The 20,467-nt window shown below is 59.7% G+C and overlaps 1 protein-coding gene and 1 long non-coding RNA gene across 5 annotated transcripts; one reads left to right on the forward strand and one right to left on the reverse strand.

Moving 5' to 3' along the window:
• Positions 1 to 226: 226 nt before the first annotated feature.
• Positions 227 to 9,863, reverse strand: MGAT4B (alpha-1,3-mannosyl-glycoprotein 4-beta-N-acetylglucosaminyltransferase B). Its single transcript, XM_059416171.1, has 15 exons — positions 9,693 to 9,863; positions 4,446 to 4,631; positions 4,215 to 4,355; positions 3,998 to 4,131; positions 3,536 to 3,582; positions 3,109 to 3,222; positions 2,850 to 2,925; positions 2,621 to 2,735; positions 2,182 to 2,312; positions 1,958 to 2,065; positions 1,667 to 1,860; positions 1,176 to 1,254; positions 1,005 to 1,092; positions 795 to 907; positions 227 to 709 (listed from the first exon to the last, which is right to left on the reverse strand). The coding sequence occupies exons 1-15, from the start codon at positions 9,787 to 9,789 to the stop codon at positions 686 to 688; spliced, it is 1,647 nt and encodes a 548-aa protein (XP_059272154.1). The 5' UTR covers positions 9,790 to 9,863; the 3' UTR covers positions 227 to 685.
• LOC132027427 (uncharacterized) lies at positions 9,558 to 12,016 on the forward strand. 4 transcript variants are annotated; one of them, XR_009407152.1, is made up of 3 exons: positions 9,558 to 9,641; positions 11,310 to 11,479; positions 11,682 to 12,016. It is a non-coding gene; the product is annotated as an uncharacterized LOC132027427 (long non-coding RNA). The 4 variants fall into 4 exon arrangements; XR_009407151.1 differs by lacking the exon at positions 9,558 to 9,641 and adding an exon at positions 9,711 to 9,797; XR_009407149.1 differs by lacking the exon at positions 9,558 to 9,641 and adding an exon at positions 10,021 to 11,000.
• Positions 12,017 to 20,467: the final 8,451 nt, after the last annotated feature.

Raw genomic sequence — 20,467 nt, forward strand, 5'->3', positions numbered from 1 at the left:
GCTGGGGGCGGGGGCAGTCGTCCGGAAGCGGAGGCGGCTTTGGGCTCCCGGCCCGGGATTCCGCACCGCCTCCACCCTCGAGTCACCGCTCCCCAGGCCCGGGCCCTCGGGGAAGTGCGGCTGAGGTCGTGCGGAGCTGCGCGGCGCGGCGGGCCGAGGTGGCCGCGCCCGGCCTCCCGCCACCGGCTGGAGCTCTGGGAACCTGCACTCACACAGGAGACACGCGCTTCATTAACCCTTTATTACAAGTCACGCTCTTATAGAAGTATATGTGGACTTACGTGAAAAAATCAAATGTATCCAAGAATAAAAAACACAGCACATAAAGTAGTATATGCATTCCAGTGTTCGCGCCGGAGACAGCGGGCGCCCAGGAAAAAGCTCTTCTAAAACGGCCTGGCTCGAGCCGGCCGGGGATGCAAACGGTTCCGGGCGGCACGGGCCGGCCTCAGGCACAGTGTGGGGGCCGCCTGCCTCCTCCCGCGGCCGGGCGGGCGGGGGCAGCACCAGCTCCTGGGGCCTCCGGGCCAGCGGGGATCCCAGGCCTGTGGAGCGGGGCGCCGGGCAGAACCCCTCAGGCTTGGGGCGGCGGCGGCACCGGGCCCTCCGGGGCAGCAGCGACAACATCCCGGGTCTCCCAGGGGGCTTCAGGGCTGGCCAGAGTGCACCCTCAGAAGCCCTCGGCTTAGTCGGCCTTTTTCAGGAAGATCTAGAAGAGCAGGGCTCAGGGTCAGCGAGGTGCGGGAGGCCTCGGTGCTCAGCCCTGGTCTGGCTCCCTGACCTGCCTGGCTTACCTCGCTCAGAATGACCCACACTGGGGAGTCCGTCTGGATGGAGAGGCGCAGTGCTTCCAGGGGGCCAAAGGCAGGGTCCACCTCGCCCTCTGCCACACCCTTGGAGAAGGAGCCTGAGGGAGGGCAGCGCTGAGCCTCGAGCCCTAGACCCTGGCTCGGCCCAGCCCCATTCCCCCAACCCCGGCCTCCTCCTGCCTGCCCCCAACTCACCTATCTGGAGGTAGCCGTCAGGGCTCCGAGGGTACCGGAGGGTGGCTGAGCGGCCCTCCTGCAGGGCCTCCTTGTCTGACTGGGGGTTCTGGGGGGCAACAGAAAAGGGCTGAAGCCCGTGGGGGTGGGAGGGGCCAGGCTTCCAGCACATCCTTCCCCTGCCACACTCACATCAAAGGGCAGCACCTCCACTGACGTGTTGAAGAGCTTGTCCTCTGGGTGCTCGATGTTTCCACTGCGGAAGAAGAACCTGTGGCCAGACAGGCCTGTGAGTTGCTGCGGCAGTGCGAGAGGGGTGGGAGAGGGGGAGAGGTGGAGAGGTGGTGGTGCAGCCCTGGCCCCCATCTGGCACAGAAAAGGCCAGGTCTAGCCCAGGAGGGTGGCAGGTGAGCCCTGGGGCGCTGAGCCAGGCGGGGGACCACCTGGGGGGCAGACTTTGGTTTGTGCAAGACGAAGGTGATGGGCCACTGTCACAGAGCTACTGTGGGCACTGCCTTATTCTTAGTACCTACCATGTTGAACCTCCCTCTTCAGATAAGGACACTGAGGAAGGTGAGGTTAAGTCATTCGCTAGGGGCCCAAGAGGGGCACATGGTGAGGCCTATCCCCTGGTGTTCTCCCTTCGCCTCCCCCGGGGTGGACCTATGGGTGCCAGCACTGACCGCTCAAGGCGCAGCGGCTGGAAGAAGCGGAAGCGGATGAAGTCCCCGGCCGCAGGCGTGAAGGCCCAGAAGAAATCCTCGCGCAGGTAGGCCTTCTCCAGGGTGAAGTGCTGGTATGTCTTGAGGCTTGTGCTCACCTCGGCCGGTGGGTTCACGTGCTCCTTCCTCAGTGCCTGCTTCCCAAAGTCCTTGTCCTGCCGCCGAGGAGGGACAGCAGACTTAGAGAGGGCTCCCTCTCGAGGGGGACTTGCCCTGCCACCCCCAGCCAGGCCCAAGGGTGGCAAAGCCCACCTTCAGTTTCTGGATCTTGCCAGCCAGTGAGGAGTGTGTACCCACGTGCTGGAAGAGGGATGGCTTGAAGCGGATCCGCAGGTTGGCCTTCTGCCGGTCACAGTGCTTCTGCAGAGGGATAGGGATATCTGAGGGCCCAGCTTGGCTGTCTCCTATGTCAGTCCATGCTGGAGGCTGCATGCCTCCCCCTGCCCCGCCCCGCCCTTGGTGTTGCCCTTGCTCACCGCATCCTTCTCGGGGTTGCAGACCTTCACCCACAGAATGTGGTCCAGGAGCCAGTCAATGGGCTTGTCCCGGTAGAACATGAGGATGAACTCCACAATCAGGCTCAGGTCCAGCGACTTGAACATCTTCCCTGGGGGTGGGAAAGGGGGGAAGGGGTGCTGGGTGGGCGTGGGGGGGTCACTAAGAAGGATCCCACAGCAAGCCCCATGGCCAGCTGCAGGCAGGGGCGGGCACAGAGGGGATAGACAGGTGTGGTGAACCCCGACATCCTGAGGTAGAGGGCAAGGGGAAACAGGCCAGCTGGGGCTAGCAAAGCTTGCAAGCATGACGTTCTGTGGTCCCAGGGCTGCAGGGTCAAGGACAGAGAGGCCAAGGTCGGCCAGACTGAGGGGTCCTGGTCAGGTCTGTGGCATGGCCGGGCGGGGGCGGGGGGCCCACCAATGAAGCCCAGCTGGGAAAACTCCAGGATCATCCAGTCCTCTGAAGGCTGCTGGAGTGCAAAGTTCTTCATGGTGCTCAGGTAGTTGGGCTTGGCGACAATGTCATCCTCCAGCTGCACAGGGGTGGGTAGAAGGGGGGCTGAACTCAGGATGGGCACTAGGGTGGGGCTGGGCTCACCACCAGGGGCCAGGGCCGATGAGGGGCAAAACAGGGTCTCAGTGCTGACCTGCACGTAGTAGATGCCTTTGGACTGAGCATACATCATGAGGAAGCAGTAATCGAGGTTTTGTTTGGTCCTCCACCTGCAGGGCAGGGGCAGGGGCTCAGGAGCTCAGACCCACCACCCCAACCCCATGCAGGGGTTCTCTGATGGAGAAATGGAGGCACTGCCAGGAAGTGCCTGGAACTTGGGCACCCACAGACCGGGTTCTCAGCACCAGTGGGCAGGTGGTCGGGGTGCACGGGGAAGGGGGGAGTTCTCGTACCTGACTCTCTCCTTGGGGTCCCCAAAGGACTCTCGGAGGCGGGAGAAGTCAGGGTAGAAGTGGGGGGAAGGGGAGATGACTTCCAGGAGCCCGGAATGGATCTCCGTGGGGAACCTGGGGGAACGGAAGGCCAGTGGGTGGGCAGTCTCTAGGCACAGCAGTTGGGGCAGCACTGAGCTAGCTGGACCCGGTCCCTCTGTTCAAGCCCCCCAGGCAGCCATCACCCAACAGCACACCCACCCTAAGGAGGCAGTGGGGCTCCAGGAGGCTGGGCCACCTCTATACACCCACTGTCTTTCAGAGAAGAGAGGTAGCCCCCTTTCCCACATCAGAAGCCAGGATCATGTAGGGGAAGTAGGCACCTGCCTGCCCCACACTCTGCAGAGCCCCTCCCCCCCACCAGTTTTATGGGTCCGTCAGTACTCACAAGGCTTTGATGTTCTCTGTCACCACCGAGGTGTACTGTGGGTCAGTCTGTGGGGAGACCAAGTACCCTCCCTAAGACTGACTGCCACCCCAAATGCCCTGGGAGAAGGGGTTGGGGGAAGGGCGCGGGCTTCAGATGACCCCATGCACAAAGGGAGTGAACCCCCCATCCTGAGGGCCGAGTAAGTCTGGGCCTGGGGGGCCACAGGTGTGGCCTGTGTACACGGGGCCCTGGGGGTGGGGCAGCCTAGGTAACTGGCGTCTCCACCAGGGGGCGCTGAAATGGTCTTTTTTTTTTTTTTTTAACTTTTCATAAATTTGTGAATGAAACTGACAATCGAACCTCTGGCAATGTTTTCCTCCAGAATGTTGCTCGGTTTTCATTTCTCCTCCTTGTTATTTCGTGCCCTGTGTTTCCCGAATGCTCCACCCGCCCCCCCACCCCGCCCCCAAGCCCACTCGCCTCGGCGATCAGCACCACGATGACCGAGTCCTCCTTCTCCTGCGGGCTCAGCTCCGAGATGAGCGAGTGCAGCGTGTCCGTCAGGTACGAGTGCACCTCGCGCCGCACGCTGGGGATGCCCATCACTACCGACACTGCAGGGGCGCGAGGAGTCGGTACCGGCGGGATGGTGGGGCCCGCCCCCCACCGCCCAGCCCCTTCCGGGACCTGCCCCTACCTCCGGTGCGGCCCTGGCCCACGCGCACGGCGGGTTGCAGGCTGCTTTCCTTGGCCAGCAGGTGAGGCAGGTGATGGAAGACGGTGGGCAGGTGCAGCACGTGCTTGTGGGAGACGTTCCACGGCTTCAGTCGTGGATCCTCTGAGCGGGTCGGGGAGGGACGGGTCAGACGAGGCGGCCTGCCATCCGTCCCGCCTCCCCGGGCGCCGCGGGCGCCGCTCCCGCGCTCACCAGTTAGGCGGCCCCAGGTGCGATTGCCCTCCCCCTCTCGCAGCGCCTGCCTCTCCGATACGGCCCTCTTGATCTCGTCCAGCACCAGGTTGAGCTCCTTGGAGCGCTTGAGGCTCTCCTGCTCAGCCGCATGCAGCCGGTCACGCAGCGCCAGGAACTCCCGCTGGTACACGTCCACCACATCGCCTGTGGGGAGTTCGCACGCTGTCACCAGGGGGCAGCCGAGCGCTGACCTACTGCCCGGAGAGTGTGCCCGCGCGCGCATTTTTGTGCCATCCGTGCGATGGTCCACCTACATCTGTTTTTGTGCCTGTGCACATGCCAGCTCCGTGTGTGTGTGTGCGCGTGCGCGCAGGTGGTGTGTGCATAAGGGTCACTTTGAGGTCACACTGACACACTGCGGGGAGAAAAATCCTCCCTGGCAGGATCAGTACTCTCCAGTACTCTCCCCCTCCCCCATTATCTTCACTTTTGAGGGGACAGCTGAAGGAGAGCTTCGGGGTTACTTCCAGCCCCAGGTGGGGCAGTCCTTAGACTGAATTATCACCCAGTGGCTCCCAAACCCCCTCTTGGTTCTTTCTGCAGTATCCAGTCCTTCCAGGAGGGTTGATGCCCAGGGTATCCCCCAGGGCACAAGGACGCAGCCCTTCTTCAAAAGGCTTCTTAGCTCCCTGGCCTGTCCCCTTTCCCCCCTTGGCTTCTGCCCTTTGCTCCCCACTGGTGTTCACAGAGGAGGTCACAGGCAGCCTCAAGTCCCTCTGGGAGTGGCCCTCCCTGGGTTCTCATTCTGTACTCCAAGTAGCAATGGGCCCCAGTGCTCATTCTGCACTAAGCACCAGCTCTGGATTCTCTGTCGCCCTCCAGCCCGGCGGGGTAGCTGCTGCAGTTAGGGCCTCCCTGTGCTCCAAGGAATAGACAAAATTGAGGAACTACTCCCGGGTCACTCAGTGAGTCAGCAGCTGCAAGGGGACACAGCTCCGAATGCCCACGGGCCTGGCTCTCTGGAGACCTGTACTAAGCACGTGTCCCCCTCACCCAGGAGGACCTGTGACCCAACCTCCAGCCGGGTCCCAGCTGCGGGCATTATGGGTGCAGGCAGGGTGGGAGCACCACCAGGGTGCTGACAGTGGAAAGGGATTCCCAGGATGCCAAGCACCTGGCCCCACTGGTCTGTCAGGGACCAGTGAGCAAGAATGAGACAAACAACAACCCCCCCCCCCCCAACCAGTGGCCAGTGCAGGCGTGTCCTGTGGGGCTGTGCACTCAAGGACTGTTCTCAGCTTGCTTCTGCTCTATTTGTCATCCCTACACCGGCTTTTCCTTGTCTCCTATTTGTGTCTTCGCATGTGCACTCTTCTGCCTGGGAGCTCCTTTTCTTTTCTGGGTCTAATGAAAACCCATGAAGCCTTCGAGGCCTAGTTTCAAAGTCCAGTGTTCAAGTCCAGGAAACCTTCCAGATCTCCCCCTCTCAACCCTAGGCAGCTCTTCTGTTTCTTGATTTCTCCATGGGGTCCCAGCCCCCAGAATGCCCCAGGATAGTGGCCACCCCACCCAGCAATGTGCACCAAAGGTCATGACCAAGGCAAATTTCTGTCATCTCAGGATACCCCTCCCCCCTTAAACTGCAAGGGGCAGAGGTCTAAGAGCTAAATCCAAGGGGAAGCGGAAGGGGGTGGAGGGTGTGCGGAGGGAGGGGGAGGCTGGGGAGGTGAGCCAAGCCGGCCCTCCCTAAGGCACTCCAGACTCATCTGCTGGCCCCACAGGGACAGCCCTGCAGGAGGAGGGAGGGGAGAGCAGGTTACAAGATCTGTGAGGCTCTGTGCTGGGTTCAGTGGCCCGGTTACCCTGGAAACTTGACCCCTTGAACAGGAGCCAACCACCCCCATCAAGCACTCACCCACCCTGCTCAGAGTGGGGTGGCACCAGGCACCATGAGCTTCTTCCTCTGGGGCAGCGGTCCCACAGGAAACGGGGACTGGAGTGCTCAGGGCCTGGGAGGGAGTTCAGAGCTGCTCTGTGAAGTTGGGGGAGGGAGGAGGCCTCCCAGGCCTTCTCTCTTGTGTAGACTAAGCTTTGTTCCACCTTCACCTGCTTGGGCAGACAAGCCAGATGGGCAGCCGTGGGCACCTGAATCACCCTGGCCACCGAGGCCTGGGTCCAGCCTGCTCCCTACCCTGGCCTCCCTTCCTAGGGGCCTCCCCAACCCCGGGTCCTGAACTTCCTCTGTTTACCAGAAGGCAATAGGCCCACACCAACCCTTCTGTTCTTTCCCTCCACACCACAGGCCCTGTCCCTCAGCATCCTGCCCTGCTCCTGCCCTGCCTACAAGGTCCCCAACTGGACCATCGTCCCTGATGTCCCTGGGTCCACTGTCTTTGCCTCTCAAAGCTGGAAACTCAAGCTCTGTCCCCCTGGGCTGAGCCTTAGGTGGTGGGGCTCTGCAAAGCCATCCTGGCACCCCTACGACCTTTTCAGGCTGGGTGGCTGGACTGCCACGGTGAACAGGCTAGGGAGGTGGCTCAAGGGAGGGGAGGGTCAAAGGGACAGAAGTTCCTGGGAGCTAGGGCTGAGGGCACTTTGGCTTCTCTCTCTGCACACCTTCCTAGCCCAGGGAGGAAGGGTGGAGGCCTGGCCCGGGTGCAGCTGGACCTACGGAAGGACAGCAGCTGGGGCCCCACAAAGGTGCCTTTCCCACTCCTCCTTCCACCCAAAGACAAAGTAATCAGGTCACCTGAGGACCAAGGACCACAGTCCTCCCCTGGTTCCCCCTTGATTGAAGAAACAGATTTAAGAGCCAAGCCAGGCACAGGCCATGTGGCATGTACTTAGGGAAGGGGAAACAGACTCCGAGGGGCACAGGCAGGTGTTAGGACCAGTGAAGGGGTGGGGTTAATGTGCAGGTGGGCCCGGGGTGGTCTCCTCTCCAGGCCTCACAAACTCCCTCAAAGGGGGCAAGGGCAAGGAGGGTGCTGCTGGGATGCTGGGCAGGGCTGAGGCCAGCCCTACAGGGTCTGCTGTTCTCCCTGGGGATGGGTCTGCAGCAGGTGCTTGGCTCAGGGCCAGAGCCTGAGTGCTAGTGGAGCTGTTGCACAAATCTGGTCAAGGCTGGTTATGAAAGTGGGCCCCAAACCCGGATGCAGGGTCCAGCTGGCCAAGGCCTGGGTATCCTTCTTGGCCCTTGGCCCTAAGCTTCCAGGAAGCCACCTGCTCCTACTGCCTCCTTCCTCTTTGGCTCTCAGCCTACCTTTCTTACTGATCCGGGTTCTTCTGCCCTTCCCCTCTGTACTGTGCCTGGGCTAGCCCTGTCCTAAATCCCTCACTTTACTGCAGCCAGAAGCTGGGGTCAGGCCCGGCCTCCCCACGTGCAGGTGTCTACTCGTACAAAGTAGAAGGGTTTGCCTAAGAGCCCAGATTCAGGCTCTTCTTGAGGCCTCCAAAGACCTGGCTTTGCCGGGCCCCCTAAAAGAGGAAGAGCCTTTGACAGAGAAGTGCCTGGTCACCCTGTCACCGTGCCTCACATGCTTTTGGGCTTCTGTGAGGACCCCTGCCTCTGAGCCCCACATGTCTTTGGCTTGGAGTGCCAGCCTCCTGGATGGCCCCCTTGGAGATGGTGGGCCCTGGATGGAGCTTCTGGTGTCCGCTGTCCCTCTGCTGCTCCTGGAGGTCAGTTCCCTGGGCCAGCCAGGCTCCCAGAGAAGGGGTTGTGCGGGGGGACATCTGCACTGCAACTCCTGATCTCAGGATGAGGGCACGTGGCTGTTGCAGGAGGCGCACAGGAACCGCGGCCTGGCTGAGGATGGGGTGCAAGGGCTCATCAGCCCACTCACGGGCAGACAGGTGTGTCCCAGCGCATTGGATCCAGGCCCACCCTGCTCTCCATGCCACCCTGCTTATGTGGCTACTGTCCCAAAGGTCTCACATGCTTTTCTCCTGATGACACACCCACCTACAGAGGACTCTGCCCCATCGGTGCCTTCTCCCAGGTGACACACCCAACCTACAGTCTTCTGGAGAACTCTGCCCCAGCCATGCCCTCCCTGTGCCAGGCCCCAGGGATCTCCCTTCAGGGCCCCTGGAGCCTTAAGGCCCTGACCCAAACAGGCCAGTGGACCGCAGCAGGCTGGGTGCTGGTTAGGCAGGAGAGACAGGTGGGGGTCGTTGGGGCTTGGAGGGTCAGGAAGTTTCCAGAGCCTCCCTCAGGCGTCCCTCCTCCAGCTTCATGTAGCATGGGGTTGAGAAAAGAGGGAAGCAGGAGGTAGGAGGGAGGCAGAGGGTCAGCTGGCCCCAGCCCATCCCGCTTAGACTTCCCGCAGGAAGGCCAGGAGGCAGGAAGGAAGCAGCTTTTCCCGGAGGCTCCTATGCAGCAGGCCAGGGGGAATGAGGCCTGTGAGGGCCTCCTCAGCCCCAGCGTCCCAGTCCCAACCAACATCAAGGGACTTCAGCCAGAGCTGCAGCCTGCCCCTGCCCCCATCCCCAGGTGTGCAGACCAAGCTCAGAGGAGTGGTGGTAGTCTGGCCAGCCTGTCCAAACTTCAGGTGGAGGGGTGGAGGTCTGATGAGACCACACGAAAAAAGTTAACGGGTAGCCGAGGCTCGACGGGCTACTCTCCAGGCCAGCGGCGGGCCAGCAGCCATGGGAGTTCTCCCCCAGCACCCAGGTCCCCGCCGAGGAATCCTGGGGCCAGACGTCATGAAGGAGGGCAGCGGAGGCCCCAGAGAGCGGCCCCCCACCTTACGCTGGGGTGGAGAGGTGGTGTGGGGTGGAGGGTGCAGCCGGGCTGCCCCCTCGCACCTGTCTCAGGGACACTGCACCTGCTCCTGCCCAGGTGCCTGGAGAAGATACCTTGGGGCCACTTGGCCACGACCATCTCCTGACCTTGTGTCTCTGTCCCTCTCTGGAAACTCCAAGGTCCCCAGGTCGCCCGCGGGAGCGACCAGCCCTAGTACGGGCGCAGCCGTACTCACCGAGGCCGGTCCCGCGATCCGGAGCGCTGCCCCGGGCCCCCGCTGACCGCTCGGCCCCGGCGGCCCAGCCCAGGCCGGAGGAGGATTTCGCTATTCCCGCAGCAAACAAGTGGGGGCGAGGATGGGAGGGGCGTCCTCCCGCGCCGCCCGGGCGGGGAAGGGGCGCCTGCGTCGGCTTCCGGACGCCTCCCGCGGCCGCCGGCCGGACCCCGCTCCGGCCGCCGGCGCCCAGGTGAGCCCAGGTGCGGGACGCAGCGCGGGGCCCGGCGGGGGAGGGGCTCACCTTTCTGGCCGCTGAGCGCCGCGTACCAGGAGAGCGAGAGGAAGGCGCACAGGCAGAAGAGCAGCAGCGTCAGGAAGGTGCCATTGCGGAGCCTCATCTCCTCGGGTGCGCGGCGGGCGCCGGCGGGGCCGAGGCCGCATGGCCCGGGGGGCCGGGGCGGGGGGGCGGGGGGCCGGGAGGCGATCGGGGGGCCCCGGCCCCGGGGCGGGATGGGGCTGGGGGCCCGGGGCCGGGCGGGGGCGCGGGCGGGCGGCGCCGGGGACAAGGGCTGGGCGCCGCGCTGACGGCTCGCCGGCGCGGGGCGGGCGGCGCGGGCGGCCTCGACTGGGCGGCTGGGCCGGGCCGGGCTGGGCTCGGCGAGGCTGGGCGGCGAGAGCCGCGGCCCGGCCTGGATCCGGGGCCGCCGCGGAGTCGGCAGCGCAGGGCGGGGCGGCCCAGATTTAAAGGGGCCGCATCACCCGCTGCCGCCGCCAGCACCGCGAGGGGGCGGGGTGGGGTAGCGGCTCCCGGGATCCTGCCCGCGCGGCCCGGGACTGTGGCTCCCTGCGTGGGCTCGCGCGGCCTCGGCGTCGGGCCGCCTCGGGTAGGTCGAGGCCGGGGCCTTCGCGAGTGCAGGTCGGCTGCGGGGGAAGTGGCGAGCCGGGGGTGGGGAGCGGCGGCCTGGACCCCGGTTTCTTAACCTCTCCATTAGGACCCACTGCCCCTCTCTAGCTGAACCCCGGACCCCACGTCCCCTTTACCCCGGGACCCTCGGGCCGGCAGGAGGGGGTGAGGTGCAGCTGGAGCTGGCCGTGCCTAGAGCTGGGAGGCCGGCCCGTGTGGCTGCTGCCTGCACCGCGCCCCGGGCGCTTCCCCTTCCAGAATCTTTCTCAGTCGGCGGGATGAGGGCGCGCGGGGGGCTGCCGGAGGCGCTCCTGCTCCGCAGAGTGCGGGCAGCGGGCCGTTTTCCCGAGCAAAAGAGCCGCTGTTACGCGGGTGTTGGGCACGGTGGCCAGTCCAGAGCGGGGCTGGCTCCCGGGGTGGCGCGGGTGGGTGGGAGGCAGGGGGAACCTCAGGGTGAGGCGGGCCACAGCCCCTCGCGGTCCTTCGCCTCTCCCCTCACCGCTGGGCGCTCCGGCCTTTCTTCTTTCCCCAGCCCTCGGTGAAACCGGGGAGGGTGCAAACTGCAAACGGTGAAAGGATTCGTCCTCCTGAGGTTCGGGCCGGACATTTGGGGAGCCCCCTTTTTCAGTTCCTAGAGTCCTGGTTCCCAGCATTGCTCGCAGGCTCCGCCCGGTGGGAGAGGCTTCAGACCAGGAGTTGCTGGGGGTTTGTTTTTCCTTCCAGACCGGGTCCACATCTGGGGATAGGATGTGCTCCAGGGAGCACGGGAGGGTCTGGGCAGGAGCCTCGGTAGAGTATTTATGCCGGGAGCAAGTAAGGAGAGAGAGTCTAAGCAGATTCCACGCTGAGCCGGAGCCGGTTGTTCCTGGGCCCCATGGCGGGACCTCAAGAGCATGACCTGAGCCCAAACCAAGAGTCCATCACTTAACCGACTGAGCCACCCAGGGGCCCCCTAATGAACTTTATGAACTGACACGAGGCCTTGTTGGATTCTTTTCCTTCTTCTTTTTTAAGGTTTTATTTATTGGAGAGAGCGAGACAGATAGTGAGAGAGGGCAAGAGCAGGGAGGAGAGGGAGAAGAAGGCTTCACCGGCAGCAGGAAGCTCCACTCAGGACTCCATCCCAGGACTCTGGGATCATGACCCAAGAGGAAGGCCGTTGCCCAACCAACTCAGCCACCCAGGTGCCCCCCCCCCCCCGCCTTTTTTTATTCCAGAGAGAAAGAGAACTGGGACGCATGAGCAGGGGGGAGGAGCAAAGGAAGGGGTCTGAGAGGGAGAAGCAGACTCCCGGCCGGAACCCAGGACCCTGGGATCAAAGAGCCGAAGGCAGGCTCTTAACCCAATGAGCCATTGTTGGAGTCTTTTTTTTTTTTTTTTTTTAAGATTTTTATTTGACAGATAGAGATCACAAGTAGGCAGAGAGGCCGGCAGAGAGAAGAGGAAGCCGGCTCCTGACTGAGCAGAGAGGACTCTGGGATCATGACCTTAGCAGAAGGCAGAGGCTTTAACCCACTGAGCTACCCAGGCGCCCCTGTTGGAATCTTCTGAAGGAAACTGTGTTCCTGTGTTTTTACAGGGCATCTACTGGTTGTGGCAAGGGATAATGGTTTTTCATCTGGACTGTGATACAGGGGTTTTAAAATTTTTCTAAATGTCTATTTAAGTTTAAAAGCGGTTGATTTAAGGAAAATTATTAAATCAATAAAAATTAAAGAGATGGCTTGTCTATGACAAAAGTTTGGGAAACTCATCTGAGTCCCCTCCCATGGACACTGTGGCTTTGGGGAGGAGGAACTGGAATTAGGGGTGCCCCAGAGATGGAGACAGAATCCTGGGGATTGCAAGACCTCTATCAAGAATGGGACTATCCAGGGCCATGGTGGGAGAGAAGGGTGGTGATCGACTTTGGGAAGTGTAAGGTCTGGAGTGAAGGGGAGTGGGAAAGGGGCTAGTGGCTCTAGGCTGGAGGGGGCCACACACCTGAGCCGGTGGTTGGGCAGCCACAGGGGTCCTGGGGAAGCAGTCTTCCCCAGGAGGGATTCCCCACACACCTGCCAGTTTGTCAATGCTATGCCCGAATGTCCTGCTGGGATTGTAAGCTGAGGGAGAGAAGGGACATCCCCAAGAAAGCCAGTGCTGCCACCAGAAAGGGGCTGGAAGTGGGGTGGTCCTGGCAAGAGAACAGAAGCTTGCAGAAGTGACATCCCCGGGAGGGGAGGCTGGGTGTTCCTTAATGCATTTGTTCCTGGATTCATTCATTCATTCATTCTGCCACTGTGGTGGGGGTCTTGCCGTCCCAGCTCCTGGAAGACTCCTACCTTTCTCCTTTGAAACGGGAGCATTTGCTGAGCCCCCATGCAGTTTTCCACTGCTCTCTGTGCCCTTGAAATAATTCATTCCCCAGGGACTGTCCACAGCCAGACTCCCTCCAGGCCCTTTCAGGTCTGGGGAGCAGGACCCCCTCACCCAAGGGTTCAGCTTCTGTGCCGGGGTTGGCAACTCTGATCCCCATCCAGGAGAAAGCAGGGAGCCAAACAGGTACAGAACAGTCCTGCTCTCTCCCCAGACTCCAAGCTGTTTGTCCTTCTTCCCTTGTCTTGCCTCCGACAGAGTGAAAACTCCCCCATATCGCGATCACCTGCCAACCCTCAGCCCACTTTGCCTTCCTAGAGATTTTCTGGCATGGCCCTTGGCAATGGCTGGTCTTTCCATCCTTTTCTCCTGGGCTTCTCAACCTGTGGTCCAGGGACCTGGAACTGGGAAGGTCTAGGAGATAAGATGAGAAAGAAAAAAAAAATCCATCTTATATGTTTACTAATCTGTAACTGCAATGCAGCATTTCCTCCAGTTATGAACAGAGGCGAGGGAAGTTGGGCAGAATGAGTGGTATTTGAGACCACTGAACAGAAATTTCAGGGATTTTCAGACTGCGGGTGTCGCAGGTGCCTCTGAAGAGCAGTGACACACTTCTGCTTGGTGATTCTGGTGTTTATCAGCCCTACCTCTCTATGTTTTAATGGAATGAGTTAATAAAGAATCACAGGTGCAGCACCTGGCTCGGTTGGTAAAGCACAGGACCCTTGATCTCAGGGTCATGAGCTCAGGCTCATGAATTCAAGCCCCCCTCCAACGTGGGGCTCAAATTCAGGACCCTGAGATCAAGAGTTCATGGACCAAGCCAGCTAGGCAGGCACCTCCCACATTTGTGTTTATATATATATATTTAAATATTTATTTATTTGACAGAGAGATCACAAGTAGGCAGAGAGGCAGGAAGAGAGAGAGGAGGAAGCAGGCTCCCTGCTGAGCAGAGAGCCCGATGTGGGGCTCTAGGATACTAGGACCCTGGGATCATGACCTGAGCTGAAGGCAGAGGCTTTAACCCACTGAGCCACCCAGGCGCCCCATGTTTTTATATTTTGATAATTGCATTTCAATATTAGTACTCCTTGTGTAATGCAATATATTTTAATATATTTCAAAACATGGTTCTAAGCATGTTTTGTCCTTTCCAGGTGCTAAGGGAATCTCCTGCCCCCTGAGAGTTTAGAAGTCCTGCCCTAAGCCTCACCTTGGCCCTCAGCAGTCCCTTCTTTCCTTGGACACCTCATTTCCATTTTCATTCATAACCAATGTTCTGAGTGTTCGCCGTGTGTCAGACATGCCTGAGTCACCAATGATACCAGGGACACTAGCCGGGACACTACCCAGCCGGCATCCTGTCTCTGGCCACTCCATCCAGTCCTGGAAAGGTAAAGTCCATGGAGCTCAGAAAGCTTACAGTGGGGGAAGTTTCTTTGTCCGAAGATAGTGGGCCTTCCTGGGGAGATGAGGTTAGTGATATGCCCCAGGGGAGAAGGAGGACTGGCCCCAGAAGAGGGGGTCAGCTGGATCAGTCATGGAAGGAGTCCCTACAGCTCAGTGAGAGAAGGGGTGGGTGGGGAGCAAGTCCTTGCACACCTTGTCAGGGGTTGGGGGTTTTACCCTTGGAGCTACGGGGAGCATCCAAACCAGGGACTGAGATGGTCATACTGACATTTTGAAAAGATCACTACAGCAAGAGGGGAGAGGTGTGTGGAAGGGGCTGGAGGGAGGCAGAAAGGAAGCAGGGAGATAAGAAAAAGGGCCCTTGTAGGTGAAGGAGTCCAGAATACATCACTGGGGCATGAAAATTGTATCGAGCTGAAAGCATCTGAAAATAGGCTTTTCCTTGAACTCCCTTATATGCCTGAAAGCAAGGCCTCCCAAAATAACTCAGTTGTTCTAAATCCCCTTCAGAGTGGTTGTTATAATGTGATAAGCCCATTGTTATAAAACCATCAATTAATACCTCTCATCCGTTCTCCTGAGCAGCCATTTATCTTTCCTAGAAGTCTTTTCTTTCCCTCCTAAGTACCATCTCCTCCTCTGCTTTCCCTATTAAGTTGGGCTATCAGCCCCCAAATTCTAACTGCCTAGTACTGAAATAGAATTCTGACTTTTCTCTTGCTAATCTTTTTTTTTTTTTTTTTTTTTTTTGGTCAGTTTAATTCACAGGCCCTAGGTACTGAACCTAAAAGGGTAGTGGTAGAGGTAGATGCCCTGATGCAGGCATCTGGGAGCAAGACAGTCTGGAATGGGGGACAGGGTTTTGGAGATGAAGTTGATAGGTACAGGACAACCTTCAGGGGATTGTATATTGTTGAGGTCGAGAGCGTGGACTAGAGAGGCAGCCTGCCTGGGTTCATAATCCTGATTCTGGGCAAGTTACTGAATCTTTTCTCTGCCTCATTCCCTGGGGTGAAAAGTGGGGATAATAATCAGTCAGGATAGGCTTCATAACCACACATTTCCATGATTTAATAACGGTATATTTCTCAAAGCCAGGCATCTCTCACAGGTCGTTGGGGAACTCTGGTTGTGGTAGTTCCTGCCCAAGCTTTCAGGTGTGACTGTCTGAACATTATGGGCTTCCCCGACAGGGACAGAAGATTTGACATTGGCAAATAAAGACATGCTCTGGCCTATTAGTCTTACGGGGCTCTTGTCTCAGGTCCTGGGCTGGAACGAACGGTGTGACGTTACCTCAGGGGAGCAGGTAAGTTCATACATAAAATATTCAGACTGCTTCTTGGCAAAAGAGAAGCACTTGGTGAGTGTTTTACTGTGATTATCTGAATGGATGACCAACAGGAACCTGCCAGGGGTCTGAAGGCACCACAGGGTCACAGCTGAGCCCCGGGCTGCTGGCCGGCATTGTGCAGAGGATCCTTGTCATTGGGGGCCCCGGGGCAGGCATGACGGGTGGTCAGTAGAACTCGTGGTTACCACTGACTAAAACCCAAATCAACTGGATTAAGGCATCTCGTGATACAGCATCAGGCCTGCTGGGGACCAAGGAACCCCAAGGCCGAGGTCAGGGTTGGTGGCCAGCTAGGGTTACCCACCCAGCCCTGACCCGGGGTGCCACAGTGCTCTGGTTGGCTAAGCTTGGGCATGTCCCTGTCCCACGCTCCACTTAGCCCTTGGAGAGAAATGAATCCTTAAGGGACAATTTCCAACCTTAAAGGAAATTAGAAATGCATGTGAAATGCAACAGTGAGGGCTGTAACCTTCCTTCTCTCACCCGAACTTTTTTTTTTTAAGATTTTATTTATTTTATCTGACAGAGATCACAAGTAGGCAGAGAGGCAGGCAGAGAGAGAGAGGAGGAAGCATGCTCCCGGCTGAACAGAGAGCCCGATGTAGGGCTTGACTCCAGGACCCCGGTACCTGAGCAGAAGGCAGAGGCTTTAACCCACTGAGCCACCCAGGTGCCCCTCACCCAAACTTTTATCAAGGGGAACTTCAGCCCCCGCCCCCACCCCCACCCCTCTGCCTCCAGCTGCAGCCACCTGCTCTGCCAGGCCCAGATGCCTCCTCTGGTCTCCATCTTGGATCAGCCTGGGACGCCTAAACTTGTCAGGGGTCCCTGCACTGTCTCATCATGGTTCCCTCCCCCATACCACCAACCTTCTCCACGGATGGTTCCAGAACCATCTGCCTTCAGGCTGGCCCCCTGGGGGCCCACAACAGTGCACAAAAGAATGGGAGAGGCTTGCAAGGTCTGGCTCCATCGGATCTCTGGATCTCTGTCTGTGACACTGGTGACCCTTGTCTGAGCCTCCACCCAGGCGTGGGTAGGTTCTGAGTAATCAATGGCCTTAGGGGACCACCAGATCTGATGTGTGTGCGAGTGGGGGTGCTCTCCTTGGTGCTGTGGGTGGGGCAAACCAGTGCTGCTGCTGGCATCTCCACAGGGCAAGGACCTACCCAGGGCTAAGGGCCCAGGGACACAAAATTGAGAGGGGGTTGGCCAGTGGGCAACAGTAGTGAGGACGAGGTCCAGTCCAGCCTCTACCCAGGTGGCCTGTGCCTCCCTCCAGGGACTCCCACCTTAGGCCATGCTCTGGCTGCACATTTGTTCCTGGCCAGGCACGCGGCTCAGCTAGAGAGGTCCCTAGTACCGCCTAGCCTGGGCACTGAGCTTGCTTGCTTTCTTCTTTTTTTCAGATTTTATGTATTTATTTGAGAGAAAGCAAGCAAGCACAAGTCGGGGGAGCAGCAGAGGGAGAGAGGGAAGGATCCCCACTGAGCAGGGAGCCTGATACGGGACTTGAACCCAGGACACCAAGATCATGACCTGAACCAAAGGCAGATGCTGAACCGACTGAGCCACCCAGGTGTCCACGAGCTTTCTGACAAGTATTTACACATACGGCCCAAATTGGGCCTTGGCGTGCTTCCTTTCCCTCATTCAGTGTTGATGAGAGTGGAGTCCGCAGGCTGCTGCCCATGGAGGAGCACTGTCATGTGCAGAGGGTGTCCCTTAGTGGCCCCTCTGGGACAAGTGTCCCGCCCCCATGGGATGGCATGCAGGCAGCTGAGCCCAGACTGATGCTCCTGTCCTCCAGCTACATGCCTGGCAACTTAGCGTTCCCGAACTCTCCAATCATGATGCCTTGCGGCTTTACTGCATTTCCCTGATGGTGCATACCCTGAGCCCCTTTTCTTGCTTTCGTTTTTTAAAAAAATTTATATATTTATTTTTGAGACAGCAGGTGGGGGGAGGGCAAAGGGAGAGAAAGAGATTCCCAAGCCAACTCTGCTGAGCGTGGAGCCCAACCTGGGGCTCAATCTCTTGACCCAAGAACACGACCTGAGCCGAAACCAAGAGTCGGAGGCTTAACCAACTGCACCACTCCTGTACCCAGAGCCCTTTTTCTTTAAGAACACCCCCAAACCCACCCCACCCTCACCCTGCCACGGCCCCCCACACCTCTTGGCTGGGCTGTGGACTTTTGCAGGAGGGGTTAAAAAGAGGTAACATCCAGTGTCTGTGCGTTTTCCCAAGGGGGTGCTCAGGAAAGGCCTCCCCCCATGGAGGAGATGCCAATGCAGGAGGAGGAGGGAGAGTTCCAGATAGGGAGGAGCCTGGGGAAAGTCATCAGGTAGAATGAGTTGGCAGGATCAGGAGCCAAGGAGGGAGTGTATTCCTCCCTTATGGAGGACGGTGTGGAGCTCCCACCCACGAAGCACACTGTTCCTCCACAGAGAAATGACTCAGCCCTTGGACCCCGAGCTGGGTTCTGGAGGAACCTAATCCCCTGTGAGCCTCAGTTTCCTCAAGGTGGCCCAGAGCATTGTGGCCGGAGTCCTGCCATGGCCTTGTCTCTGGTTGCCCCAGCACCACCTGTAGGCTTGGCTCCATACCCCAAAGAAAATACACCAAACATCAAAAGTCCGTGGTCAAGGGATGGGATTACTTTTGTAAGGGAGGAGGCCTTGGGGGGGTTACAGCCTAGAGAGGGCAATAAACCCAGTCAGATGACCCTCCAGCCACCCCTGCTCCTCCCCCAGAAACCCCTGACTCATGTCTCTCTCTGCTCCGCACCTCAAACCCTACTGTAGTCTCCTTCCTGACACCCCAGCTGATGTCCCAAAAGGCAGCCAAATCCCAGCCAGCTCCCTGGGAGGAGCCCCATTTCTAGTCCCATTTCAGAGATGGGGAGACTGAGAGGCTTCTCATATGCCTGAAGATAACAGAACTGGTAGATGGTGGGTCTTCTGATTCATGTCCCAGTGGGCACATGGGAGGTTCCTGGAGTCCTGGGAGGGGACAGCAGCAGATCTCAGAAGGGGGCCTGGGACCCCAGGGACATGGTCTGGCTGGCTCTGGTCTCCCTGCTGCCACTGGGCCTCTGTGGGCTCTGGAGTACTGCTCCCCACTCCCCACCTCGGTGGCATGGCTGCCTGTTAAAATGTCACCGAGCTAGGTGGCAGTGGGGCGGGGATCCCCCCTGTTACGACGGGTGGTCATGGGACGCTGACTCACTGCCGGCCAGACCACCTGACCTCTCCCCGCAGGCCTCGAGAGGGCCCTGCCAGGGGGTTCCCCAGCTGCTGCCTTGTTTACTTCTCACTGGCCTTGGGGGAGGAGAGTTGGGCAGGGCCAGGGCCAGGGCCAGGGCTCAGCTCAGCAGGAGGGCATCCTGGGAAGGCCAGAGCAGGGACTCTCCAGGGGTGGGGGCCTCCAGGTTGGCTTCCCTGGGGCCATTTCCTGCTACCCTCTTTCCCCCTAAGCTCTCCATCCGTCCTCGAAAACCCACCACAGTCCCCAATGGGGCCAAAAGTTCAGAAAGCAAAGGAGGTTCTGGCGGCAAGCGTCTATTCCCCCTGCTTATTTGGACAGGGCCTACACCTCGAGCCCTTCCTGAGACCCGAGGTTCCCAGGGCCCCCGGGCTTTCCTTCTGCACCCCCTCGCTCCAATGAAGCCACTGAAACTTGGGGGGAGCGGGAAGCTGGGCTCTGGGTCAAGGCTGCCCTGGGACACCTGTGGGCCGCGGCAGCCTCTGCCCAGAACTGCCCCTTGTCCATCCTCTGACCCTGGGGCAGTGGGCATCAGGTGCCTTTCCCAGGCTCACAACAGGGATGCAGGGAGGGGCCTGCGAGGATATGTCCTTTTTAAAGGGGGTGTGCCTACTCTGGAGCTCCTTGGGAAGGACCATCTACACCTGTGGACAGGTCCCTGCTGTGTTCCCATAAGCAAATCACCTTCACACCTGACAGCCAAGTCCACCCACCCTTCCCTTCTGGGTTTCCCATCCCTTGAGGTTTTTGCCTGCTCCCCCAAACCCCACCATGAGAGGACATGACTCAGCAAGTCTGCCTTCTACTCACAGGACCCCACCTGGGAGACTGCATAGGGTGATCTACCCTTCTTGCCCACCTCCTTGGAAGACCCTCCCCCCACCTTCCTCCAGACCTTGTGAACTGGTGGGTTTGGTTCCATAAAACCATGTTTCTTGGTTATTAGCTGGACAGCTGTTGGTCTGACTCCTGGGATGCCCATGTGGCCAACAGGCCCCAGGCCACGCCAGCCCTTTGGGCACCACCTGTGGAACTGAACTCTGTGCTGACCTGCTGGGGTCGGGCTGCCCTTGGGGAGTCTCTTGGGCTATAGTGAACACCTGAGGGCCACTGAGGCACCAGGACCAGGTGGGGGTAGGAGACCCCGTGCTCCTGAGGCACCTCTCAGCCTTACCCACCAGGAGCTCCTCTGATGCTCAGGCCCGACTGCGGGTATGTCCCTCACTCCAATAAGGGGCCATCATGGAAGATGCTGCAGGCGCTGGAGCAGGATGCCAACTGAAAGCCGACTTCTTCCAATGGATGGGAGGCTGTGAAGAGTGAAGTGTCCCGCATAGGACCTCGGGAGCCAGTTAGTTCTGGCCTGGGGCTTCGGGCCGCTGCGCTGGGCATCTCCGGCGGCCTTTGTTCTGCTTTGCTGAGTCACGGTCAGGCCCAGGCCTGGGAGGGTTCCGGGGCGGGACCCCCGTGGGTGCTTTCCCGCAGGTGAGGAGGTCGAAGCCCAACCTTAGAGGTCGGAGTCCCGGGAGGGCCTTTTGGAGTCCCGGGGGCACTGAGGACAGTGAGGAGGGGGTCGGCTGTAGGGAGGTGCGGGACACCGTGAGGGGATAGCGGGGGTGGGAGGGCGACATACGGGAGGGGGCAGCGGGCTCGGGGCCTCCGCAGGGCGGCTCGCGCAGGGCGGCGCGGAGGGGCGGGGCGCGGAGACCCCGCCCCCAGGAGGCCGGGAGGGGCGGAGCTTCCCGCGATCCTTATAAAGGCGCTCGCCCGCCGTCATCGC

This window comes from Mustela nigripes, chromosome 12, assembly GCF_022355385.1.
Source record: "Mustela nigripes isolate SB6536 chromosome 12, MUSNIG.SB6536, whole genome shotgun sequence".
Taxonomy (NCBI): Eukaryota; Metazoa; Chordata; class Mammalia; order Carnivora; family Mustelidae; genus Mustela; species Mustela nigripes.

Coding starts and splice junctions, on each gene's coding strand:
- MGAT4B (XM_059416171.1), bottom strand. CDS start 9,789: ATGAGGCTCCGCAATGGCACCTTCCTGACGCTGCTGCTCTTCTGCCTG. Junction 3,583..3,997: donor TCGTGGTGCTGATCGCCGAG/GCGAGTGGGCTT, acceptor GTCTCCCCACAG/ACTGACCCACAGTACACCTC. Junction 2,926..3,108: donor GACCCCAAGGAGAGAGTCAG/GTACGAGAACTC, acceptor CCTGCCCTGCAG/GTGGAGGACCAAACAAAACC.